This window comes from Echeneis naucrates, chromosome 23 (assembly GCF_900963305.1).
Source record: "Echeneis naucrates chromosome 23, fEcheNa1.1, whole genome shotgun sequence".
NCBI lineage: Eukaryota > Metazoa > Chordata > Actinopteri > Carangiformes > Echeneidae > Echeneis > Echeneis naucrates.
Genome location: NC_042533.1, coordinates 12,352,819 through 12,379,735, shown reverse-complemented (window position 1 = coordinate 12,379,735; position 26,917 = coordinate 12,352,819). Strand labels below are relative to the sequence as shown.

The 26,917-nt window shown below is 43.8% G+C and overlaps 3 protein-coding genes across 3 annotated transcripts; 2 read left to right on the top strand and 1 right to left on the bottom strand.

Moving 5' to 3' along the window:
- Positions 1 to 290: 290 nt before the first annotated feature.
- On the bottom strand, positions 291 to 9,044 carry ccdc3a (coiled-coil domain containing 3a). The gene is made up of 3 exons (XM_029495464.1): positions 8,261 to 9,044; positions 7,803 to 7,980; positions 291 to 1,970 (listed from the first exon to the last, which is right to left on the bottom strand). Exons 1-3 carry the CDS (start codon positions 8,665 to 8,667, stop codon positions 1,650 to 1,652), a joined length of 906 nt encoding a protein of 301 aa, XP_029351324.1. The 5' UTR covers positions 8,668 to 9,044; the 3' UTR covers positions 291 to 1,649.
- Positions 9,045 to 11,016: 1,972 nt separating this feature from the next.
- optn (optineurin) lies at positions 11,017 to 16,422 on the top strand. Its single transcript, XM_029495258.1, is given in 14 exon segments — positions 11,017 to 11,148; positions 12,001 to 12,125; positions 12,392 to 12,424; positions 12,427 to 12,587; positions 12,746 to 12,907; positions 13,136 to 13,320; positions 13,443 to 13,539; positions 13,649 to 13,764; positions 13,910 to 14,059; positions 14,335 to 14,419; positions 14,756 to 14,914; positions 15,011 to 15,153; positions 15,271 to 15,353; positions 15,552 to 16,422. Coding segments are annotated over 13 exon segments (1,608 nt in total). The 5' UTR covers positions 11,017 to 11,148; positions 12,001 to 12,004; the 3' UTR covers positions 15,665 to 16,422.
- Positions 16,423 to 17,515: 1,093 nt separating this feature from the next.
- Positions 17,516 to 26,193, top strand: mcm10 (minichromosome maintenance 10 replication initiation factor). The gene is made up of 18 exons (XM_029495451.1): positions 17,516 to 17,683; positions 18,257 to 18,309; positions 18,385 to 18,648; positions 19,091 to 19,309; positions 19,412 to 19,552; positions 19,636 to 19,834; positions 20,206 to 20,371; positions 20,637 to 20,804; positions 22,417 to 22,533; positions 22,642 to 22,844; positions 23,027 to 23,121; positions 23,423 to 23,536; positions 23,727 to 24,209; positions 24,588 to 24,718; positions 24,892 to 25,005; positions 25,605 to 25,750; positions 25,879 to 25,921; positions 26,015 to 26,193. The coding sequence occupies exons 2-18, from the start codon at positions 18,303 to 18,305 to the stop codon at positions 26,096 to 26,098; spliced, it is 2,694 nt and encodes an 897-aa protein (XP_029351311.1). The 5' UTR covers positions 17,516 to 17,683; positions 18,257 to 18,302; the 3' UTR covers positions 26,099 to 26,193.
- The last annotated feature ends 724 nt before the right edge of the window (positions 26,194 to 26,917 follow it).

The window sequence follows — 26,917 nt, the reverse complement described above, 5'->3', positions numbered from 1 at the left end:
GACACACACACAATTTTTTCCAAATTGTGCACATTTACATATGCAGTGTCTTCTATGACCTATGACCTCTCTTAGCACTCTCTGCGTGATGCTTTGGAGCTCAACTGAACCACAAGTGTGAGTACACATGCATGTGGCTGTTTGTTTTTTGGTGCTCCAGCGACCCAGATGTTAATTCCTTTTCGAAACACTGTCAACTTCACACTTTTGTTTGTCCAACTTAGTTTTTATAAGCAGAAAAAAATTCATACAAAAAGTGTTCACAAACAGAGTGTTGTTACAGACTTGAATTAATAATGAATGAACCGTCTCAAGCATCCCACAATTCTCACTCATGGATACATACAAGCACTTTCTGCTCAAAACTGCCATTTGAAGCGAAAGGTGATGAATCACTTAATGTTTACACATTAAAGCAATGTCTCTTATCAGTGCTCCGTTAGACCGTCACATAAACAGCAATACTAAATGGAGAGACGGCATGCATGAAAAAGCTCTAAAATAATAATAAAAAAAAAACAAAAACAAACATTGAGGCTTTCACTCATGTAAAGTTGCTAAAAGCAATATTTTTCTGAACAAGTTTTGTTGAAGTAGTGATGAATCCACAGAGAACAATCACCTGACTCTGCGGGTTCACCCAAAATGTTGAAGTGTCTTTGAATTTGTTGCTCTCCTTCCGCAGCCCTGCTCTCATCTCTCGTAAAAAACCGAACAAAAATTCCCAGTAGAGCAACAAACAGCAGATTTGCAGACAGATTCGGTAAGGATGGATGTAAGGCTGGAAGTGGGCGGGGACTGGGAGCGTGGCTCAGGGTGGTGATGGCTTCGTTGTGTCATCACAGGCTGGTTTCAAGTCAGCTCGTGTCCGTTTCTGAACGCAGACTGTGATCATTTTGGTACTTTCACTGTATTACTTCAGAACATAGACCTGATTTATACATTAAAATTTGAATCAGGAAATTCTTTTATATTTGGGAATGTGCTTAAACTATGAAAAAAAGAGCAATGCAATTTTCTAAATTTAAATGTTGGTACAGCTGATATATTTTAGCCATATTTTAAAAGGTGACACGTATCACATCACTGGGTCATTTTCACACGACTTTAACTTTATTCTTGGTGATAGTCCTTTTGATTTCGCATTAAGACATTCATACTGTATATTTTTCGCTTGTTTTGAGAGACAGACAGCTGTGTGAGTGCCACGCAGAATAATGTGTCACTGTCTGCACTTTGATAAACACCTGCTGATTATTATTGAGTACAGTTGTGCTCAGTCTTGAAGCACAATTCCCTCTGATGGAATCGGCCGTGGCCTGATAAGAGCCCTGATGAAGCTCCACCTGCAAGATGAATTATGCTGAACATGGATGTTTGAATCTCTTTCAGGACATTTTTTTGCTCTTTTGTCAGATGACCAGGAATCATTCTGACCCTCACTGTTGTGTTATTGCAATCATGGACCCAGAGGACAAAAAGACTACTTTACTTAGATTGAAACTATGTAGATTATGACTTAAGGAGTGTTTATACTCATATATGAAAATTTCTCTTGACTTGTCCTTTACTCATAGACCGCCCAGCAGTCTCGCAGTCTCCACAGCCAATTTTCAGTCGAAGCGGGGGGCAGGTTGGGGCAGCTGGTATTAGTTACAGTTGTGTTTGCTGATGCATTTCTGGCGCATTGCTGTGCTTGTGTAATGCCCAGGTGGAGGTTCCTCCTGTGTGATGGCATTCAGGTGATGCCTCTCTCTCCGCTCGGCAGTCTTCATCCTTTCTTGCAGACCCTGCAGCGCCTGCTCGGCCTTGCGTGCGGCCTTGCGGGCGTTCCTCAGGGAGCGCTTGACCTTGCGAACACGCTCCTTCAGCTGCCGGTTCCGCCTCTCCGCCACTGCCAGGCGCTCCTGCAGCTTACGGCCTCGCTCCTCCTCCTCAAACAGCACCGCCTGCACCGAGGCGCACAGCAGCTGCAGGGGAGAGCACAGGGAAAGTGTGCGGTGCGTCAACATACGGGAGGCGTTGTTTTTTTAAGACGCTAACCAAAACTGTTGTAAACAGCCAGCTGCCAGCTTGTCAGCTGGTTGCATAGTGTGGGAGCATTGTTAATGTCGTTTTCCCAGCAGCCTCTCGGACAAAATGGAGAACAACATTTTGATTTCCTCAGTGCTGTTGTTTCTTGCTATCACACTTGGAAGGAGGGAGGACAGAGAGATGAGGTGGAGGTCCTGACCCTCGTCATTAACCTACACAGGCACCCTACTCCCTGTTCAACAACACATGTGGTGTGTACACGTTGTTTATATATGCCTGTGTAACCTCCCTCACAAGCCCTCTTTAACAATTCAAGGGTCACCAACTTTGATGTTTCAGGGGCCCAAATTCTCCAACTCATTACTGGACCAGAGCTGACCTGAGCCAGCTGGGTGAACAGGGGTGAGCGCTTTCACAGCGGGGAATGTGTGTGTGTTCACGTGCGGCCGCATTTTACCAGAGGAGCGAACAAACCCGGCTAATTTAACTCACACCATGTAGCGTACAGACAGGATTACTGTCCTGAGGGAGGCTAATCTGCTCTCGTCTTCCTGCCAAACACATGATGACACACAGAATATTACCACAACAGTCCTTCCTTACTGCATCTGCCCCACGTGGCACTGAGGTCATACACACACATTATTAATGTCAAAACTTTGCCTAGGTTTGGCCTGCTCACTGAGAGTTCTTATTTCATCAATATTTCAAGAAATACACTTGTTCTCTTCTTACAGTGTTAGAGCAAAAGGCAGCCTGGTCCTGAAGTTTAGGTTATATTCCCTTTAGCGCCTTTAAATCTGTAAAGCTCCCCAGCTACAGTAACACATTGTATCGTCATTAGTTCAGCCAGCATCTAACTGATTCCTGTTTTCTCCGCTGAGCTGGTCCACCTGGAGTTCATGTGCAGGTATTAAACTGATATCAGTCTACTCTACCGGGGAGAAATGAACTTCAGGCGGTTGTTTGCTTGATTATTAAATGTCTTCAGTTTTATATATCGGTCTCCCTACTGAATTATGTAATGTGTTCAGTTAAAAGGAATTACTTTTTTGAGCGCTTCTTTGAGATCACGCAGCTGTGAGATGCTCTTTAAACATTGCTGCACTGGGTTGAACTGGGCTACTGACAATAAATGTACAGTTTTATTTTGAAAATTGACATTTCAATCTGTGACTTGTTTTACAGATTGGTGTTTTCGGATCAGGTTGTTGATCACTGAAATCATTCCGCCTTCTGCTCAGTTGTTAACCCAACACAAGGCAATGGCAGCAGATCAACGACGAACCAAGGAATCTCAGGATTTTGGCATGGCATGTGAGTGTGTGTGTGTCTCTTTGGTGTTCATAGAAAAGCCTTAACGCCGGAGAAAATGGGTATAAATCAAAGTATTGCATTTCTATAGTTTTGTTGAGTGCATTTTATTTTTGCCGTGTCAGGAGACCAGAAATAAAACTTTTTTAATTGTTGCTTGAGGCAGAGAAGAGGTCTGGCATGCAACAAAGTCCACGGCTTTAAGTTAAGGGCCATTAAATTGCATGGTGTGGCCTAATCCTTTTCCTTCCAGTCACTTAGACTGGTCAAATCCAGATTACATAATACTTTTTTTTACACTTTGAAACCTTTGTCATGCCAGCGGCATTGACACTCGCAGTAGGAAAATCCCCAACTCACACACACACACACGCATGAAAATGCACACCACCTGTCAAAATATCTGGGTGTTACCTGCCTGCTGTTTAGCATCATCTGTATAAACAGTATTTAGAGGACATGTGAGGACGCACGTGCATGTGCACAAAGGCCCCACTTTCAAGGATGATATGTTTTGAGGGCAGTGACATGGAAACAGTGTCGCTTTGTCCAAGACTCTATCAACGCTGCAGGAAGTCGAAAATGAAGAGGATGTTACTGTCCTACATTCAATATCCAATTAATTGCCTTTAAAGATGCGCTGAAAACATGTTTACATCGACAATGAAATGACAGATTGTGTAAAATGAAAGGAGTTGCTTCAGCCCACAGGTGATTATTACCTGAATTTTAGCATCATTTTGCTCATTGTTCTGGTTTGATATGCAGTTCTGGTGGAGTCTCAGCGTTCTCATCTTGGTTTCTACGCATAGCAGACAACACAACTTAGCTATAAGCTGACTTGTTTGCTTTTTCTGGATGTTTTTGCATCGACATTGCTTCTGTACTTGCAGCGCTTTCAGCCATTACAGTATGTTTGCCTCAGTGGGCCACCATAGTGACATCATTGGCAGGGCACTGAGGATTCATGTGAGCAAACTGGAGGTTGCACAATGTCCCTTACTATATTTCACCCAGGAGCAGATGGCAGCACCACCTGCATCTTATTTCATCAGAGAGCTGTGACTCAGAGTGAAAGAAGGCGGAGACTTGAAACAAAAGAGAGTAAATAGTTGATGAGATGGAGAGGAGCAAGTTTGTGTGTCTGTGTGTGGATTTTTGTGTGAGTACCCATCCTGACCTGACTCCTCATTCATTTATCCAGGCTTGTGAGTTCTTTTTCTAATTTTATTTAGACCCTCAGCATGAGTTTAACTGCTCTAACTCTCTCTCTTTCCCACAAACACACACACACAGTTAGTGTCTTTAGAACTTCACTATTGACGTCAAAGAGACAAGCCAGGGTTTTCCTCTTCTCCCGGAGCTTTCATTTTGCTGTGTGTGTGTTTGTGCGTGGGAGGTGAAAAGAGAGAAGAGAAAGTGAGAGAGCAGATTAAAAAAAAGAGAGAAAAACACAGAGAAAGGAAGAGGAAAGAGTGTTATTCATCTTGAGCTTAAAGCTTAAAGTGGCACACTGACCATTCACATAAAATGCTAATGGGAGTCAGAAAACCTGTAAAAGGTGTTTACATGACGGTTACAGCTGGAGTATTCCCTCAGCGGAAGTCTCATCAAATCATTGGGGAGCATGTAAACATGGCAAAGTGCTGATTATGAGGTATTTAGGGTGTGTGTCTCTATCTTATTGTGACCTCTCAAATGAAAGCATTCCAAGAGAACATCTGAAAAAAAGATGCACGGTATCTTTTTTTTTTTTTTCAGTGTAAGGGAAGTCTGTATTAACCAAACGAAGAGCTTACAGGATTCTCTACCTCTGGCTCAGGGTAAAAGCAGCTCAGCAGGCCGCTGATAGGAGGAGGCTTTGAACAAAAGCTAATTGAGGGTTTTGGCAGAAAAGTGGAGGAAGTCTCTTGTCTGTCCTTCTGGAGAGGAGTCTGGTTCCCACGAGACTGCGACCAGAAGCAAACCACATCCCAGCCCCAGTTTTAAGGAATGATTAGTGTTTCTGACTCGAGCTGACGGATGTCTCCGATCCTCAAAGCACTGGGAGAGCGATGTACCAGTGTGCAAGCTTTCAACATCTTCCAAGGTAGTGGAATTAGAGATAAGAGCTGACTCTTCTCGTTTCATTTACAGCACAAGCAAAACAGGCAGAAGCAAAGAGAGGAGGCTTTTTGGGTTGTTGGCAGAGACAGGGCGCTGAGGAAGAAGCTCCTTCCTTCTCATACTGCTCCATAAATTCCCAGAGTGAAACACCTGTTTGGCATGCCGCCTTCCCCGAAGGTCGCGGCTCTGCAAGCAAGTGCTTGTCCTCTACATGAGCAGTGCATTCAGCCTATGCCTGACTGACCTCTGACCTCATGGCTCAGATCCCTGCAGGTCTAACCAGTATGTAAAGGGAGAGGAGGCCTTCATACCACCACATCCCCCGCACCTCAACTGGTTACTGGTTGGACTCCATGATGATTGAGATGATCTTTACTAGATCATTTGGGAAATAGTTTGCTTTTCAAAATCCATAAATGCTGCCATTCAGGTCAGCGCAACAATCTGTAGCATCACAATTTTGGCTTCGGTTCCCAGGCTGGGAGCCTTTCTGTGTGGAGTTTGCATGTTCTCCCCGTGCTTGTGTGAGTCCCCTACAGCGCCCCCTGCTGGGAACAATCCCAGCTCACATTGGCTGAGGGCAAGGTACACCCTGGACAGGTCCACAGTCCAATAGAGACTCATATATCACTATAACAAGTATCATGGCCATCAGGTCTTCAGACTTTGAGCATTTTGGTTCTGATTAAAATCAAGTTTTTAGCTGTTTTATTGTGTTTTTATATTAAACAATTCGTATTATAATCAGCCCTCACCATGACTGAGAGTTTCCATCTTAAACTGCAGTCACCCAGTGACTATGGTAACATTGTCTTACTCTTTGGTTCTGGTTTCAACAGAAGCCTGATCTGAGTCTGGGCCTGACTGAGGCTCATACATGTGACTGACTCTCTTTGATGTTGCCTCCTCTAATCATATTCCACCTAATGTGCTGGTCCAGGGCCGGATCCAGAATTTCTCAGTGAAGTCAGATTATCTGATTTTCCAGCCCCAGATTGAAATTTCATAGGCGTGATGTGGAATAATAAATTCAAAAATCAGTCGAATTTAAAGTTGTATATCTCCTTTCCGAGTCGTCTCTCTGGAGTATTAGTCACAACAACTAACCAGTCACAATAGCGCCTCCATTTTCGGAGGGTTAGCATAAAAAGGTTGCAATCCTGGTGGGTCCAGGTGGTCTGGTCTGGATTTGGGAGCTGGGGGCAGTGACTGTTTTGTTGTGACATCACAAAGACCCAGAAGTCCTGACAGCTGATTTTAAAGTTCAGTTTGTGAATACACACTGTGAGCATTTCTCTGTGGACTGAGATCTTTGATACTTTCGCTGTATTCAAACAAAGCCTGGACCTGGTTTCTAATCAAAGGAGACATATACATTTAGCTCTACCTTCTGTGGTGATTCCTTACCACCATCACCACAGGTTTGTTCTGCTGACCTATTAAAACCTACCGAGCAGTTGCTTGTATCTTATATCTGCTCAAGATGAAGGCAAGCCCCTATGTCGATCTCTCTCCAGCCACCTTTTTGTGTCTTGCCGAAGGTGAAACCTGCTCGTATCTGTCAGAGGAGGTGATAATAAACAGCATCTAATTTGACAGGGCGCAGCTCATCTCTGGTCCCGGGTCAGCAAGTTTCTTCCTTCAGGATGACATGGATTGAAGTGGAAGACTGACACACTTTCAAAATGCTGCATGTCAAAGATTTGGATCTGTGCTATTTCACCTTTGACCTCTGGACGGCCAGCACCCTGTCTGCCTGAGGGGCCAGACCACTGGACCTCAACCACTCAGAAACTGCTTTGATCTTCAAAACACCAGGACCTAATGATATGGGCCCAAAAACCCAATCGTCATCTTCACTACATATGTGGTGTATGTGTGTGTGTGTTCGTGTGTGGCTCTGCAGTGTGCTAGAGGGTAGTCAGGCTGTGACTCTACTGATCCTCACCACATTCCTGTCAGCAAAGTCACAACTTAACTAAGGATTAGGTGTCCACACACACACACACACACTCTCAATTTTTTTCCAAAACACTCTGAACTGATTTCTGCCCCACTGAGTAGCCTGCGCCCTGCTGTTTGAGGGCTGTTAATCTTCTATCTCCATGGCAGCCCGATGGTGTTGGCTGCGTTTGCATCCTATGCAAACACAAAAAAACAAACAAAAAACAGGCAAGACCTTCCACAAGGCGTTATTCTTCTCTGAACGCAACGAGGTTGTACAAGAACATGGGAATCAGGCCAAGCTGTCAGTCATTATTTTGTTCAGGTAGCACAAAGTGTCACCATGGTAACCTGCTCTCGTCTAAATGACACTTTTGCTCAGTGGAAAGCAAGGGATGCCCTACCCTGCTGTCCTCCTGGGTGTCCCACTCGGGGCTGAAGGTGTGGAATGGCTGGCTCCCTTGGGTGCAATTGGAGAACTGGAAGAGGCTGGAGAATGTGCGCCTGTTCTCTGTCGTGTCGGGGAAGATGGCGTCCTGGAAGTTGACGCCATGGGGGAGGATGTTGTAGTTCTCATCCATCCTGCAAGTAGCAAGCAGAAGGAGAAGGTAAAATCCTCTTTTGCAGAAATAACAAGCAGTATCAAAGAAACTTACAGGAAACACCCATACAGCCTCAAGTAGCAGAGTCCTAGTTAAGTGTAAGTGTCTTTGTTTTCTGACTGCATCGTCTGGTCCCAGACAAGCAGGAGAGAGGCTGCAGTGTCAGTTTCCAGCTGCCATGAGGATGAATGCACGTTGTCAGTCGTTCTATAAGGTTCCTTTAGTATGCGTGCGTTGTGTGTTCAGGCCTTGCAGCTCACCTGAGGAAGAAGAAGTAGGAGTAGTTCTCCATCACGGTGTGGGACTGACAGGACAGGTAACCAAGTCCTGTCAGGTTCAGTCTGGATCCGGATGGCACCTCCAGCATGCTACCCCAGGCCTGGTCGCACAGCAGCTCCACCTCCGCCGAGTAAAGCAGCCCTTCCTCCGCGCCCTCGTACCCGTAGCCGAACCCGAAGGGCAGCGCGTTGTACAGGCTGCCCGCCCCTCCGCCCGGCGGCTCTCGGTGGATCGCCAGGACTCGGGCATACACGATGATCTCCGCCAGCTCCGCCCGGCAGCCATCGCTCAGCGGCCGCCACTCGGAGGGGAGCTGGCACCCGCGCGTAAAAACGCCCGGATGCGCAAAAACGCAAAGTGCAGTGAGGAAGAAAGTCGTGGAAAACATCACAAAAAGCTTTAGTCCACTGATGGCGCCTTAACTTCAACCTGTCCTGATGCTTCACTGCAGAAAAGTTTAGTCCAACTTTTGCTTGCCTGTTTGATTGTTTGTGCACTTAGGCCTATTGTTATGTGGGCGATCAGTCAGTCCCCTTTGGTCCATCAAAGATGGTCAGTAATTCACTTTCAAAGGCTGCATTTATGAATAACTTCACACTTGTGATGCTTCCCAACCTCCTCAGGATGCTCTACAGGACCAAAAGACCAGCAGGGCAAATATCCATTCACAGTCCATCTAATGATCTTCCACAGGCGAAAAGCAAAGAGAATGAAATGTGTGTGCAGAAAGTTGAAGCACTCCGGCCTGTGGCTGTGCTCCTGGTGTTTCCCTCTCCTCCGTCTGCTGGAGGAGAGACCAGCCTGTGCACGGCTCACCGGTGCTGCGTTCAGGGACTGCTGTGACCCTCGGACATTTAAGATTTCCATTTGGGCCATCCCATTGCACCCGGGAGATATTTTTGCGGAGAGTTTTTTTTTTTTTTTTTATGAACTTGTTGGTCTCAGCCGTGTCCCTTTTTAAATGTATATGCGGAAAACATATATATTATATATATATATATCACTGAATCTGGCACCTCGCCTGGGAGAGCACATTCAGGCGGAGCCCATGAGAAGTTTCAGAGCTACATGGAGCTCGTTTTTTTGTGCCCCTGAGGGTTTCATGGGTATACACCAAGATATTTGAGAGCGCTCAAATGGCCACAATGGGTTGCTGAGCTCTCTAAAATCTGGATCCAGAGGTGCTTTAGGCGGATGAGAGGTGTTTGAAAAGCATTGCAGGGATCTTTAGAGATTTGGATGTATTCTGGTGGAGGATCTATGGGGATCCTGTGTTGTCAAGCGGCATTAGGTCCTTGTGTGTGGCGGTGATGAGTGACATTTAAATAACATCTCTCATCTGGACATATGGTCCTTCCACCACGGTAATATTGTTTCATCCGAATGATTCCTTCTGACTAAAACAAGTCCGCAGCTGCCTGTGTCTAAGGTTCCGGGATGTTATTGCTCCGACAACACCGCCATCTACTGGAAATTAGCATCAACAGCTATTTAGATTTTTTTTGTTTGTTTTTACGTGACACAGTCAAACACCTGCTGTGTTGTTTCATATTCATCGAAAAGCTCGCTGTTACAGTAAAGAAATACTTCGAACCTGAAACCTTAAATATGGATTACTGTGCATTGTGTGTGTGTGTGTGTGTGTGTGTGTGTGTGTGTGTGTGTGTGTGTGTGTGTCTTTCGACAGATATGACATCAGGATTATTGTTATATTCTTATTTTTTCCCCGTACAGTCACCCAAATAGAAACGTGTGGGCGGTTTAGGAAACTCCGGTGATTCCTCTCTCGTCTCTAAACGCAAAGTGTCACCAGAAGGGAATTCCCGCTGACAGCTGTCATCTGGCCCCGCCCCCCTCCCCGGCTGTCAGGCTCCTGTTGATGTGTAAAGCATGCGGATGGATCTTCCTCCAGCAGCTGCTCCGGCGCACGCGGCTGAGCGTCACGATCAAATCTGTTCCGGCTCTGTGACGTCACTTCGAGGAAATAAAAGCCTCAGTATGGGCCACAGCAGTTCGGTAATCAGGCCGCAGGAGACAGGAAAAGAGGCGGGTGGACGTTTCAAAGTAAAACCCCAAAGCAGGCTAAAAAATAAGACTAAAAACAAACGATAGAGCCGTAAACAACAGTTTAAGGACAGTGACCTTTTTTTTTTTTTTTTTTTAACCAACTCATGTGATAGCCATATTGATTATATTGATTTTCACATGTAGTCAGGATGTCATTTTGCATTGTTTTTAGATTTTACTGTTTTTATTATGATAATAACAAATACGCCAGATGAATGTTACTAAAGCTAAGTCAATACAAGCATTAGCAACTTTGATATTAAACATTCGACCTTTTCTTTCTCTTTGCCTGATATTGTGTGGAATCAATAACTAATATATATGCTCATCTTATCACTCAAGTCAATACGACAGAATGAAGTCAAAAAGAAGTTTCACATAGTTGGCCAAACAATTATTTTTCATCTCATTATTGCTTTTATGTGCTGTTTGTAATGTCAGTAAAGCGGTTTTTTCGTTTCAGTCAGCCAATGATATCACGTCAATAGCGACAAACTAAAGCTTGGGAAAGGAACAGTAAATCCTTTATATAAAAAATCCTTTTAAATATATGTAAATATACGAAATTGTTTTATTTATTAAGTTTAACGAGGTTTTTTGTTGTTGTTTCAGGGCTTTGACGGTGTTTTATTTTTGAAAGCAGACGCCGGAAGTGCGCCGTTTCCGCACATGACTTGACGTCGCTGCACTACAGAAACAACAGCACAAGGTTGTCGGGGCCACTTTGTCGTGTGTCCGTGTGTTCCCATGTGTTAGCCAGGCGGACGTCCAGGCTGCGTGGAGCTCCGGCAGGTTACGGCAGGTGAGTCAAAGCCTTCAGACTTGTTGGGCGTCCGCTGTGACGCACTTCGGTTTGGGGCATCGAGCGGATCCGCGTTGTGTAAGTTGCTGGTAACTTTTCGTATCTGTAACTAAGAGTGAACTCAGGGGATGGGCCCATCTGAGGAAAGCGAAAGTAACGCAGAAACAGCCGAATCCCACCACGTTACTGTTGGCTTTACTACAGAAAGACTGAGCCTGCGTTGGTGAGGAAGGTTTTATTCCTTTAATCTTCACTGTTGAGCACAGTTGCAGTTTAACCGCCCTATCTCCATGAGAACAACGCTGAAACAGAAATAAACACCAGATCTCTCTGTTACCGAGCTGTAATGAATTATCATGTGACCTGGGAACATTTCCTTTCCTGCGCTGTCTGTCATGCTACGTGCTGAATCACCGAGTCAGCTGGTGATGTCAACATTGAGCCGTTTGTTTTGTGCTCTGATTGGATAATAGTTGTTTGCCGAAGTCTAGAAGAACCAAAACGGTTTGAGTCAGTCCACGTTGTCCTCAGACTACAAGAATACCCCAGTTTGTAATAATTATAATAATAAAAAAAAAAGTCAAAGGAAAACAAATTATATTATTTAAATCAAATGCTAAAAAAGCCTTTGTAGTTGGTGAAAAGTAGTTTAATGTGTATGGCCTATGTATATCAATCTATCTTATCTATCAAAATGCTCTTTCCAAATGATATGAAATAAACTGGGAGAACTTAGTTCTGCTCCTGTAGTCTTTTCCCTGGTAGTTTCTGGGTCAACAACGCCATTATGTTAATACTCAAAGCACCAACAAGCTCCAAACTCTCTGACTGTCTTCCCGTCTTGCTCCATAGCATCATGGCATCTGGAGGCCCTGTGATGAACGGTGACATCTCTCGCTCTCCTGGTCAGTATGGTACGCTGGAGGAAACCCTGCAGCAGATGAACATCCTCATCCAGGAGAACCGAGACCTGAAGGGTGAGTAGCTGTCTGGTCTGGGGACTGGCTTCAGGGTTGACAGGCTTATCAGGAATAGTCATGCTTTAATGGGTCGAAGGTCTGGGAATGTTTTGCTGACAGCGGTGATAAGGGTGATGTTTCAGCACGGGACGGCTACAGACTAATTGTATGGGGACATAAAAAGCCAAGAGAAGAAGAGGAAGCAGAGAAAACGTGACAGTTTGGCAAATGACTTGTAATGACTATTACAATTTGCATTCATTCAAATCCTCTCTTGGTCTCAGAGGCCCTGCGGCAAACCAACCTCACAATGAAGGACCGTTTGAGGGTCTGTCTGCATGGCGTGAGAACCAGCGAAAGGAGCGGGACTTCCTTGAGAACAAGTTGGAGGAGGCTCGTGTCCGCATGGATGTGCTGGCCCAGCAAAACCTGGAACTCAGTAGGAAACTGGAGGAGGAGGGAAAGGCAGGAGGAGCCAAGGTAAGCCAGTTCTATATTCCTATTTGTTGTGAATTGTCGTTACTAAACTGTGTCCCACTTTGTAATTGATTCTGTAACTCTTTCAAATTGCATTATAACCAAATGAACACAAAGACAACGTAATGTTCTGCTCTGGTGACGTGTGATGTCACATCCAGGCAACAGCATCCAGTCAGGCTGCAGAGTTGGATGCCCTGCGAGCCCAGGTTGCTCGCCTGCAGGCAGAAAAGAACGACCTGGTGGCCATGAACTCTGAGCTGCAGCTGAAGGCAGACCAGAACTCTCTAGACGATGACTTCATTGAGGTCATCAGGGTCTCGGTGAGGAGCAACACCCACAGACAAACACACGTGTTGAGAGAAATTAGAACAGCACAATCATTGTTGCCCTTAGAATTTTTCTTTTATTCATTCAACACCAAAGGATCTCTACTGAAATAATGCTGTTTCAAGCAACTAAAGTAGTATCACAAAAATCAAGATCCGATTTTTAGTGAACAGTTTCATTCTCTGAACATTAGCGTCCAACTAGGTGTTTTTTCTTCCCAGGACGGAGGCGTTGATGGGGTGAACGAAGTGTGCGGCACAGAGCGCAGCAGACGTCTGGACCTGAGCATGACAGCGTCCCGGCAGGACAGCAAGGAGGGGACGGTGAGCCAGTTGCTTCAGTCGCTGAGAAACGAGACTCAGCGGGCTGATCAGCTGCAGATGGAGCTGCAAGATGCTGCTGCCAGGTAGACGAAAGGGAATGGTTCCCCATATGTGTGTTTATTGTTTGTTTGTATTTTCAGTAATGCCACTTCATCTTTAGAACTCTTTTCTGTGTAGTTATTTTTTTACACCTTTTATACAACAGAATTAGAGAGTTGGAGCAAATAAAGAGTGATGTTGAAGAATCAACACAGACTGAGCCAGAGGCAAAGAGCAAGGAGGATGCTGAGAAAGAGGATAAGGTAGAAGTGAAATGTGGAAATTGAACTCGTTGCTGCAGTTTTTGAGGTTGAACTGAAGCTGGATATGCTCTCACTGATAGGAAGTGTCTATTATTATCCAAATATTCAGGCAGCATCTGAGGTGGAGAATCTGAAGTCTCAGATGATTACACTGTTTAAAGAGCTGCAGCAAGCCCAGAGCAAGCTGGATGAAGCAGAAGGAATGAAGAGAAACCTGCAGGACAGGTTATGTCCATACATGCACACCAGATATCTAAAGCTCAAGACTCCCTTTTAACATGTTAACTATGCAATAATGAAGACAACGAAACAATACAGGGAATGCAGAAAGGGAATTACTCAACTTTGATCCATCTTTTGTTGTATCTAGATGCCGAGATGTGGAGCAGGACGTGGCGACCCTGAAGGCTCAGCTAGTGGAGAAACAGGCTGTTCAGTCAGAGAACGACCGGCTGAAGCTCCAACTGGACAGCATGCAGGCCCAGAGCCAGATGGAGCAGAAAAAGGCCGGGGAGGAGAGGTCAGAGGGCGCACACTCTTAGTACACACAGACATTAGCAGGTTGTGTGGTGATTTGAATCACATCTCATTTGGCTCAAAACAAAAAGGGAAGCGCTGAGTCATTGTAAATATTTCAGCGACTTCCATGTATTGCACACAGGAAATATGACATCCACTCATTGGAAATCCCACTAGCCCCCAAGTCAATGTTTGTCTTTTTCCAAGTGATGCCTATATTTAGACACACACACACACACTGTGTCACTGATTATTCCCTTCCATCTTCCCCCACAGAAACACCCTGGCCCAACTCAAGGATGCCTATACCAAACTGTTTGAAGACTACAATGAGCTCAAAGAGGAGAACAAGAAGAGAGAGGTAACTCTATGTAGTAGAAGTACAACATTTTCTGATTCCATCCAAATAAAAAATAAACATCATTGGGTATTCAGGTCTGACTGAAATGTCTCTTCACTTCAAGGTGAATTTAATAAGGAAAAAAATCAACATAATTAGAAAGTGACGACAATTGAGTGAAACGTCTTTTAGGGGTGATTGTGAAGTCACTGTTCACAGGAAGCCCTCTTCGGGGGGGCTTTGGCTATTGTCTGGCTTTTGGTGGAAATAATGTCTCAAGCCCCTGGCAAAGCCTAGGTTTTAGACTATTACACATGAGCTGCAGCCTTTCTTTATGTTTGCTCCCTGGTGCTGCAGGCTGAGCTGGTGCAGAAAGACGTGGTGGACGACCTGCAGGATCGGCTGACAGCCGCTGAAGAAGCACTGGCTGTAAAACAGACCAAGATTGATGACATGAAGGTGGAGATTTTCCAGAAAGAGAAGGAGCTGGAGACCATCTCTGTGTTCCAGGCTCAGGTCTGTGTGCAAATGCTAAGATGCGATGTTGAGCACTCACAGCTTATATGGCTCCTTTCAGTTTCCTGGTGGTCATTGTGCTCCTTTGTTGTGCAGGCGGAGGTTTATTCCTCAGATTTCTATGCTGAACGGGCAGCAAGGGAGAAACTCCATGAGGAGAAGGAGCGTTTGGTTGCTCAGCTGAACTTTGTAAAGAGGCAAAACACCCAACTACAAGAGGAGATGGACTCACTGGGCCGGTATGGAAAAAGATAGAAGACTGAACGTGTGTAGGTCGGGGAAAGTCACATACCGTGACCTTACCTATCAGTGAGGCTCCACTTTAATGCAGCTCCTTCCCTTGTCTCTCTCTGCAGGCGATCACTGAACGAGATGCAGAGAAGACATATGTCACGGGAAGGGAACCAACTTGGAGCTGGAGCAACTCTGGTTGGAAGAGGTACAATAGTTTTTTTTGCCCTAAGCTTAGCCTGACAGAGAACCGTCACCTGTCCAGGCTTATTAAGCCATAACACATATCAGCATTTTCGATTGACATTTGGAACTCAGTCTAGGTGGAACAACAGATTCTTAGTTCAGTATAAATTAACTACCTAAGGAGTGAGTTCAGGTTGTGATCAGTGTCTCTTACTTGCAGGAACTGATTGGCAGCACCAGGGCAACATTCCCGAACATGCCTGTCCCAAGTGCAACGAGATACTGCCAGACCTGGACTCCCTGCAGATCCACATCATGGACTGCATCAATTAAACCTCCATCATCATAAGTCCCATATGACAACAGCAGCAGCATTAGCACCTTAATCTGAGTCTTCCTTTGCTTTGACCTGTAAACCCACTCTGATCCACAACACTTAGCAGAATTCCTCCAACATCACTAATATCCAATATACAATGGGCACACATATCTGCACAGGAAGAAGACACCACTGAAAACCACTCTGAAACATTCGGAGTACAAGTAAAATACTGCTATGTCTTCTTGTAGGTTTGAGTCTGGGCCCGCTGGCACACTTTTGCTGTGATGAATGAAAACAAAGCTGCTGATAAAATTCCTCAAACTGAAACTGAAATGCATGAACCTTTTTAAAAGATTTCAATTTCGTGCTGTCTGCCCAACACCAAGTAAATAATCAACCAAAGTTGAGCCTTTGCAAGTTGTTGTACATTTGTTTAGCAAGTTGTTTGCTGAAGGCTTTTTGTTTGATTTTTTCAAATTAAAATAAATTAAATTTTTTTCTTGGAAAAGGATATTTTAGCTCATAAATGGGGTTTTGGTGTTGATATGGAAACAACATGCACAAAGTGGACACTTTAATATGAATATATATATTATTTTCACTCTGCAGATGATGAAAATTATATTATGACCTGAAAATTATAACTCACATTATTTAACCTGATAGCCTTTATATGTAATGTTTATGTTCAGGGTTCGTCAACAAGTTTATTTGGCATTCAAGTGGTTTATGATGGCCTCCTCTGTAATTCTATCAATAAAAAGACATTTACAAATTCCTGTCTACGTTTTTTCACGTGGTATATGCCGGCATATGCCCCCCTGGGTTACTAAGTCATGAATTGATTGTTAAAGGCTATAGTTTTAATATTAAGCTGAGATCCAGCTGAGATCTGTCCAAACCTCTACTGGTAGTTAAGACCAGGGAGGCAACCTTTTTCAGTCCAAGTTCTACCTATTGAATTATTAAGTAAAAAAGTCAGCTAGCATTGTACTTCCAAATGTAGGCCTTTTATTTGCCCGTATTTGAATTACACACACTATGGTCCAACAATCAAATAGATGCAGCCAAGATATGACTGTAATTAATTGACATGAAAAATAAAAAGTTTATACATACATTGAAGATACAGAAAATAAAAACAGTAACGAGGTTTCACTGTTACAGTGCCATCTAGTGGACAGATGGTATTTATGCATATAGACATCTGCAGTGAACGAGTTTCAGAAACTGGCAATAGAACACAGCCGTTTTGAAAACATTTTTAAATAAATACTGAATGTATGTATGCCACACACACACACACACACACATACACACACGTGTCTTTCACTGAGGTAAATAAAAACTCCTCTCCTCATTCTGCATAGAAAATATCGGTTTTTGCCTTCTTACGCGAACCCTCCGCCATGCTAGCTAGCAAGCTCCTTCGCTTATCTGGATGAAGAGAGAGGCGGCTGAACATTAATTTGGCAGACCAAACGTCCTCTTTTCCCCGGACATGTCCACTTTTTATGTCCTGCCCGGGACTCTCCTGGGAGGCAAAACTCAGGGCAAAAACATTTCGCGGCCCAGAAGCCCAAGTCTCGTAAACAAACCCTTTAGACCCCTGAGTTTGCCTTGGACAAAATGTATAGCATATTAGCGCGCAAAAGATTTTTTTTATTGAATAAAATATTTTACTTCTCAAGAATATTTACTTAAGGTATTTATACTTAAGGCTTTGGATAAAAAGCGACGTTGCGACATAAGTAACTCTTAGTTTCAATTAGGCAAATCCTTGGATAGCTAACAAATCTTTGACAACAGAGCGGGTCCTCCGTTTAGCGCCAGTTCAGATTTCCCTCGCTCTGAGGTAAGACTGACAATAATGTGTCTTTCTCCTCAAATATACCTGAAAATATGATATAAAACTACCCGTAATGTTTGTTACTGGAAGTTAAGACTGCCGAGAGGACGAGCTTAGAAATTCAATTGAGGTTACATTCGAGTCAGAAAAAGGACCCAAAACTCAACAACTTATTTCTGCGGTAAGTGTGGCGTTTCATCATCTGTGAGGAATAAGGTTAGCTTCAAATAAATAAATATATATATATATACACACACACACACAAAAGAAACTATATTAATGTGACCACGTTAGCAACAATGATTTCCAATTTTAAATGTTTGCTAGTTTGAATGGAGCTGATCATGGTTGGTTACAACAACAGTTTGTAACACTGATGGCTGGCTGGTCAGTTCAATGTGCATGTCATTTCTCTAAGAAAACACACCAATCAATGTTGACTGGGCGTAAAGTAGTTTAAAGAAATTATGACTTTCATTGGTCGGTGTATTATGAGTTTGTCTTACTTCATCCAGCACAAAGTTTGTGTGAAACACTAGAAAACAGGAAGGCGCTAACTTCTTCTCCTACTAGTGCGAACTATTCACTGTTGCGCATGAAATGGCATCACTTACCACCAAACCTTTTCATTCAATTTGTCTCAGTTTAGTCCGTCCAGGGAAACGTGTTTTTTCTAAAGATGAAATAATTTCAAACAAAAGAGCTGTTGGATTAATCTTTCCTCAACTCCAACTGTCATACTGCTTCTCTCCAGATCACCAGATTATCTGAAACCTGCCTCACCTCTGACATCATAAAAGATGGATAGTAAGTATCAGAAGATTTCAAACATAATCTTTAATATTGAACAGGAACACAGCTTTAAACTAATAATCTTCACAGGTGAGGATGATCTGGAGATTTTGACAGCACTGCTAGCAGAGAGTGAAGGCGCTGGAGAAGAGCAGGTGGATGATTTAGACGGCCTGTTTGATGATGACAACAATGAGGAGGAGTATACCGAGGGCACTGATGAGGAAGGGCAAGATGTGGCAGAGGACACAGTGTCAGATCTCTTTGGAGATGTGGATGACATTGAAAAAGAAGAGAAAGACACTAGAGGAGAAGCCAGCGAGAGCCTGAACCGGTCCAAGGAGGATTTACAAGGTTTGCGTTTTTTGTGTGTTTGTGTGTTTGTGTCATCTTCTACTGCTTATCTGTTTCTGGGTCGCCAATCGCAGCTCACACTGAGCAAAGGCAGAGTACACCCTGTACAGGTTACCAGTCCATCACAGGGCCAACACACAGATACAGACAGAGACCGACAACCACTCACACTCAGACCTACGGACAATTTAGAGTCACTAATTAACCCAAACATGATGTCTTTGGACAGTGAGAGGACAGAGTCGGAGTACCCAGAGGAAACCCATGCAGCCACAGGGAAAACTTTCAAACTCTCTTCTCTTCTCTTCTTGTTGTGGGGCAACAACGCTAACCACTATGCCACTGTGCTGCTCAGTTCTGATCCATGTACAGTGTAATTTATTTCTGTTCAGTGTTGCCTGCTCCTCTGTGTTCAACAATGGTTCATCTCTTATCTCCTCAGAGGAGCTCAGGCAGATGCAGAAACAGATGCAGAGGTTGCAGCAGCAACTGCAGGCAAGTCAGAAGGTTTCCACTCCACCATCCACTCCAGTCAGGACTGCAGGAAGATCAGCTGGTCCTAAACCAGTGAACCCCAAACCAACACCTCCCAGACAGCCGACCTCGAACGTGACCCAGGCCATACCAGCAGCTGCCTCACAGAGGACCAAGACACAAGCAGGTGAACATTTTGTTGTTCAACTTTACACATGGAATACAAAATAAACATGACAGCGTAAGGGTAGCCGAAGCTGATTGTGCTGTTTTTCTCATCTTCTGGTAGCTGCGGCATCTTCATCCACTCCAGTCAGAGGAGGTGGGAAGCTCCAGGAGTCCTCAGACTTTCTTGACCAGCTGAATAACGCCGATACCTTCAAACACAAACCCAGAGTAGCTCACCAACCCAAACCCAGCACATCACTAGGTAAAACACATCTTCACACAGTATGTTCACAAACACGTGTGATGGTGTGTAAAGACTTAACTTAGAGGGCTTTCTTCACTTAGAAAACAGAGGACCACTGGTGGAGATAAAGATAGGAAGCTCATTCCAGCCAGAAGAAAGCAGCAGTTGTGTTTCCAATCCTCTGCGTTCACCTCCAGCCTCCCACACCAGACCTGCACCAGCAGGACAGCCTAAACCTTCCTCCCTTCCTCCAGCTCCTAAAGATGTAGCTGTTGAGAAGTACTCAGGCCTACGGCTCAGGTCAGGACACAGACATGATGTGATTGACCTGTGCACACACAAATCTAGTCTCTTCCAATTGAATCCATGCTTATCAGAGTCAGAATCACTTTATTCGCCAGATTTACAACATACACAGGAATTTGTCTGAATGTATGAAAGGAAATTTAAAAATGATATATACACAATGATACGTACAATACAAAATCAAGTGTCATTAGGGGGGATGGGGGACTAAGAGGATTTGTTGAGGAGGGAGATGGCCGGTTCAAATGTCAGCAGACAGGCAGCTGGTTGTGATGGGTCCCCCACTACCCTTCTAGCCCGCTGCCTGGATCTGCCCACGCGCAGAATACTCACAGGCTCTTGTTTTTCTTATGCTCAAATTTCAGAAAACCACGAGTTTCGTCCAGTGAGATGGACCGCAAGATGGCTGACCGCCGTCTCATCTGCCTGTCACAGGTGCCAGAGTGTTTGGCTCGGGAGAAACTGGAGGACAGCGACTGGGTGACGTTCGCAGTGTTGGTCAAGAAGACCACACCACAAAGCAGCAGCAGTGTATGTCTATGATCAAACCTCCCAGTATGGACTGTAACTGTCAACACGTATAAATCACATTATTCTAACGTTGAATTTTTTTACTTTTTTTTTTTTTTTTTGCATATGCTATGCTTATGCTTTTTATATCTTTAAATTAAAATTTGCAATATTCACACGTTATTTCATCACATACAAGATGAAACCAGGTCCCAGAAATAGCAGCTTTAGCTTTTAATTAAAACAATTTCTGTCACCGTCCTGACTGAGCACTTCTTCTCCACAGGGGAAAACCTTCAGCATCTGGAAGCTGAATGACCTTCATAACCTAGAAGTTTTTGTGTCTCTGTTGCTGTTTGGTGAAGTCCACAAAGAGCACTGGAAGACCGATCCAGGCACTGTTATTGGGCTCCTCAACCCCAACCCCATGAAGCAGAAGGACGGATATGACGGGGTGAGTGGACAGTCTGGACTGGAGTGTCATGGTTTCAGTCTCTCATCAGCTCAGTGTTACAGGATTTCCACTCTTTATTCAGTTTTAAAACCCATCAGGCAAATGATATTTTGATACCAAGATTATCTCTTTGTTCGTTCATTCATTCATTCATCTTCTACCGTTTCTGGGCTGTGCTGGAGCCAATCCCAACTCACATTGGGTGAGGGTGGGGTCACCCTGGACAGGTCACCAGTCCATCACAGGGACAACACACAGAGACGGACAGAGACCAACAACCACTCACACTCACAGACCTATGGACTATTTAGAGTGACCAATTAACCTAAAGACACATGCCTTTGGACGGTGGGGGGTAAGCTGCCCGGGAACCAAACCCGCAACCTTCCTGTTGTGGGGCAACAGCATTAACAGCTGTGCTGCCAATTAGCTCTTGTGTGATAAGCTTTAAAATGTACGTAGACCTGACAACCTTTACTGAGACACAACATCTGGACAGCTGTGGTGTTAGGCTGTCTGGTAACTATAAGACTTGATTCTAAAACTACACTCGAACCAAATTACAGTTTAGTTGAACTATAATCAAAGACAGCAGTTTTGAGCACCAGTAAAGTCGCTGCCTGTCTTCATTCATTATTTTCTAAGTGATGCTAAAAACAGCTAAACTTCACCACTTTGTGTATTTCCAGTCCAGATTGGTGTTTTTTGCTGTCGCTGTTGTTAGAATTAAGTTTTCGGTTGAAGCGACACTGGTGATTTATTTAAATTTTACTGAATGTGTTTTAAGGTTTTTTTTTTTTTTCTTTCTGGATACTGAAGCCACATTACTGAAAGCTGCAGACAGAGTGGTGGTTTGAGTGAAAACAGCCAGCCAAGTCACTGGTGTCAGGGTTGCATGACTGACTGTTAAAGAGGAGAAAGTGTCGAGAAAGGGTTCCTAGTTTTACACCACATACACACCCACACACTTGCCACCCACAGAGGGCGGGTACAGAAGCGGTCACAGTGTGGTCTCTGTTTATTTCAGTAGGAACTTTGTGTTTCCCACCAACAAATTAAATCCAGCTTTATTGGTATCTTCAACTCTTGTCTGGGAAGCCATTTTTTTAAAATTTGAACTATTCTGTCAACTGGCCCAGACGGGCTGGAAGTGAACCCAGACACACTTTTCTGACTGTTGTTGTTAAGCCTTGTCATCTTTTTTAAGAATTTAAATCACTGAAATTCTCTGATTTAGTTTTAATCAGGACTGCAACAAGTGATTGTAGCCTGCAATTTAGATTTTTGTTTGTCCTCAAAACCTCTGAGAACTGTGAAAAAAATGACCATGTTTCTGAAACCTACAACAAAAAATTTGAGTACACAGATAACAGACGCAAAACACAAAAACATTACATGTCTGACAATTTTATACTTGGGTAATAAATTTAATGGAGCTACTGAAGTTGTTAAAGTCAGTCTCAGAGACCTGGGAATAAAAGAACCAATAAACAGGAATTTTTTTTTTTTTTGTTGTTGTTGTTCCATCTTTACTTTCAGCTTCGGTTGATATTTGCTTGTTCTCGAGTCCCCTCTGAAAATAAAAATTTGTGTTTGTGTTGAATGTGTGAAGGTCAGCTTGACGGTGGATCACCCACAGAAAGTGCTCCTGATGGGTGAAGCTCAGGACTACAGCACCTGCAAAGCCATGAAGAAGAATGGAGACCCCTGCTCTCAAATTGTCAACTTGGTGGGCTCGCCCTCTATAAATGTGTCATCCATATTTGCAGCATCTGTTTAGTCATCCTTCTCCTGAATTAACAACACATTGGTCTTCCTTGTATGTGCTTGTTTACAGTACGAGTGCCAGTTCTGCCAGTATCATGTTAAGGCCCAGTATAAGAAGATGAGCTCAAAGAGGGCAGAGCTGCAGTCCTCATTCTCTGGAAAGGCTCCCAACAGGGTGAAAGGGAAGGGCAGCAGTGGCGGCTTGAGAGAACGTCTATGTCAGGACGGCTTCTACTACGGCGGCGTTTCCTCAGCTGCCTGTGCTGCGTCGCTGTGAGTGATGTTAATCAGCTTTTTTTAAAGGCACCTGTGTAGAAAGTGCAGCACCTCACAAATCACAGCTAGTCTGGATTCTGGCTTGAGCTCTGTTTGCATTTCCACAGTGTGCGTTGGTGTAGAGCTCTAAGTGTGACTTAGCCGATGGACATTAGCAATAACAGCTCTTTGTTTTACAGAACAGCTACCAAACCCAACAAACCTACCCAGAAAACCCTGGATAATCTGTTTGTGAAAGGCTCAGCTCAGCTGGCCAACCAGGCCAAGAGGCTCGGTAAGAAATGTATGCAAAGAGCAAAACACATACAAACATGTCCGCGGTTACTGGTCAGGTTTGCAAAGTCCCTCCTTTGTCTTTGTGTTCACCAGATGTGTGTGCATGGTTGTTTTTGTGCAAAGCATATCAGCATATCAAGAAAAATTTGACATACATATAGTATGTATGTCAAAACTTTGGACACACTTTCTTATTCATTTGAATGAGAAGGTGTGTGTGGCCTGTACTGTATATTTAACATTCTGTGTAATGTGAGTATCTGTGTGTGTTTGTGATTTTTTTTTTTTTTGTTGCACAGCCTTGCAGTCTGGTGAAGTTTCAGGTTGCTCAAATGAATTCAAGAGCCTGATGTTGATTCCAACGCCGGGAGCTCTGCAGCTGAAGAGGCATTTAGCTCAGGGCAGCCAATCAGGTACAGAACCTGGAAAGATCTCTCAACTTCTCTTAGTTCCGACTGTCTGTGGTAAATTCATTAAAAAAAAAAAAAAAAAAAAAAGGATTGGAATTACAAATGCAATCTCTGCAGCCGTGAATGGCTCCAGATTGGGAACCTTGTGTTAACTGGTAAATATTCCTCTGATGAACCTATTGTCCATCCTCAGTCTCCAAAGATGTGACTGGAGCTCCAGTTCAATCCATCTCAGCATCAGATCTGCTGAAACAGCAGAAAAAGAAGCAGCAGGAGCTCCTGGAGAACCGTCGACGGAGGATGGACGAGATCCAGAAAAGGGTGCTGCAGAACTCCACCGGGCCTAAACCCGGGCTGTCATCCTTACAGGGCCAAGAGGGTCTCACATCCCCAAGAGCAGCTTCTGAGGTACCCAAATCCACCCAAAGCCCCCCAGCGCCGACCCTTGGCCGAGGGTTCTCTGAGGGTGACGACATCATCTTCTTTGAGAACAGCCCTCGTGCAACTCCTTCACCCAGCGCCCTCGGCCTGTCCGCTGCCAAGATGGCTGCCCTGAAGAAGCTGAGAGCCAAAGGGAAAGGCCTGGAAAAAGAAGACCCCAACGCTGTGAAGAGGAAGAGGAATGACAGCAGTGAGATCAGCAACCGGGTGGAGAAGAATCTAACCTCACCCGAGGGTACATGTTTTCTTTTTTGTATTACCCTAAGTAACATTTTTAAAAATATAAAATGATAATATTTGTAGCAACTACAACATATTGTGGGTATAGTATTATTATCAGTTAGAATAGAGGTATTTTGATTGGTTGCATGTCTTTGAGAAAGTAGTTCCTGAGGAGCCTGACAGCTGGATGGTTAGGGTACATAACACATGGGCTGTAATGCACCAAGCAGTGAGTCCTGAGTTTGACTCTCAGTTAGCTGGGAGTCAAACTAAGGAACATTTCCTACTTGTCTGTCTCTACTGCTACATGGCATAAGATGGCCAAAAAATATCCTCAGTCGCTTTCAATTCTACATGTACTGAATCACTTCCTACCTTTTATCCTGTGCAGGTGAGGCATTGGGTAACGATGATGAGGAGCCAGCTCAGAAGAAGAAGCGAGATCTGCTGAACTACATTCAGTCTGAGGACTTCCAGAAGATCCTCAACGCCAAATCTCGCCATGGAGCAGTGCTACAGGCGGTACGACCAGCCACATTACGCTTCTGCTCATGTTTTTTCTGGCCCACCTTTTCTCCAGCTAATTTGTACATCCAAACTTTATGAAGTATGTGTGAATTAAAGGAAGTTGTGTGTGTGTCTGTGTGTCTGTGTGCGTGTCTGTGTGCGTGTCTGTGTGTCTGTCTCCCTCGCAGGCAGAGTACCAGCTGCAAGAACGATACTTTGAGGCTCTGGTGAAGAAGGAGCAGATGGAAGAGAAGATGAAGGGAATCAGAGAGATGAAGTGTCGCGCCGTCACCTGTAAAAAGGTACTGAGCAACTTCAGGAAACAACTGTATGTGATGATAATTAAAGAAATCATCAAATAATTTATCTTAAGCTAATGTTGATCTAAAAAGAGCATGGGAGGGATGATCAACAGCTGGGCTTTGGGCAAGAGTCTCCTTTGCTCAGGAGGGTTTGTCATGAGTCACAAGTGTCACCCATCATCAGAGCAGTTCCAATTGAAGAACTAGTTGTACCAAAAGGTTGTTGAACAAGGAACACATTGAGTTCCTAGTTAACAATATAGTTCCAGCTATTTACTATATTCATGGAGGCTTGTTGAATCCTCCACCTATTGTGTCAAGCTCTAGAAATAAAATTTCTTGACTTAACAAATGTACAAAATTGCCAATGTCTCCATATCAGGAAACTGCGTATATTTATATCTAAATATAATTTATTCTTATCTACATTGTCATTAGTCTGTTGTCTGTTGTCAAAGTCATCATTGGTAGTCTTTAAGCCTTTTAAACTCTACTTCACCATTTTCTGTCAATGTCAAGAAAAAATAGGTAAGTAAAGGAAATCTTATTTTGGCAGCAGTCACTGAAAATGTTTCTATGTCACGTTTCCCTGCCTGCAGTGTAGCTACACCTACTTTAAGCCTGCGGATCGCTGTGTGGCAGAGAATCACAATTTGCGGTGGCATGACGCTGTCAAACGCTTCTTCAAATGTCAATGTGGACAGAGAGCCATTGCTCTGGACAGGCTACCACACAAACACTGCAGGTAAGACGTCTTATCTGCTCCTCTCCAGATGTCATGGAAACTTTGACCTAATGTGTGAGGTGTATTCCAAACAGGAGGATAATAAATATTTGCTCTCTCCAATAATTACCAATGTTTTACCATTTCAGTAACTGTGGGCTGTTCAAATGGGAGCGTGACGGGATGCTAAAGGTAAAATGGAAAATGTCCTCATATTTAAAAAAGAAAATCCACATTTCATTTCTGTGGAAGACAGCTGATGTCGTACCTGATGCTTTATTGCAGGAGAAAATGGGACCAAAGATTGGTGGAGAGCTTCTTCTGCCTCGAGGAGAGGAACACGGCAAGTTCCTCAACAGCATGAAATGATGCCACCTTCATCTTCTTCACTGCTTATTTAGGTTTTATCTTGTGTGTTTCTACATGTACACAAATAATGTTTTTAAGCTCCGATGTAACGTTGATCAGGGATATTTAAATGTCTTAGAGATGAGTTGATTAAAGTAATGTTTTTTTTTTTTTTTTTTTTTTTTTTAAGATTTTATGTGAAATGGTTTATATTCAGTTTGCAGCAGAAAAACACAAGAGAAAAGAGCTGATCACTGATTCTGGATGAGGGGCCATAAGGCCAAAATGAAATAGTTCCACCGCATATTCTGTAGGAAAATTGAGCTTAATCAGCAGAAAACTTTAAGTGGTGCCACAGTATAGCTATGAACAACGTAAGGTGTAGAAACATTATATTATACAGTATGCAATTATTTCATTTTTTGTTTTTTAACAGACACACATTTGCACTTCAGCGTTCAGGGACTTTAGAGAGAAATGCATCAATTAAGGGACAAAAACACAATATGAAGCAAGTAGGAGACTGAGTCTAAAAGGAAATATTCAGAAAGACTGAAAACCCACATTTGTGTGATTACACAGTAATCCTGGCAGGTTTTACACTAGTAAAGGTACTTTGTGTAATTAGTGAGAAATTAGTGAGAGTTTGATATAAAGAGAACGTTTACGATAATGGCTGAATCAGTTTCCTGTGTTGAGTTATGAAAAGCCTCGAACATGCCACCACAACTGCTAAGGCCAGGTGGCGTTCGCTCAAATCCACCCTGCCACCACACCAGTCCACATGGCCTTGTGTCTAATATTTCCACTCTGGAATGTGGGCTTCATTTCAGCCTGACG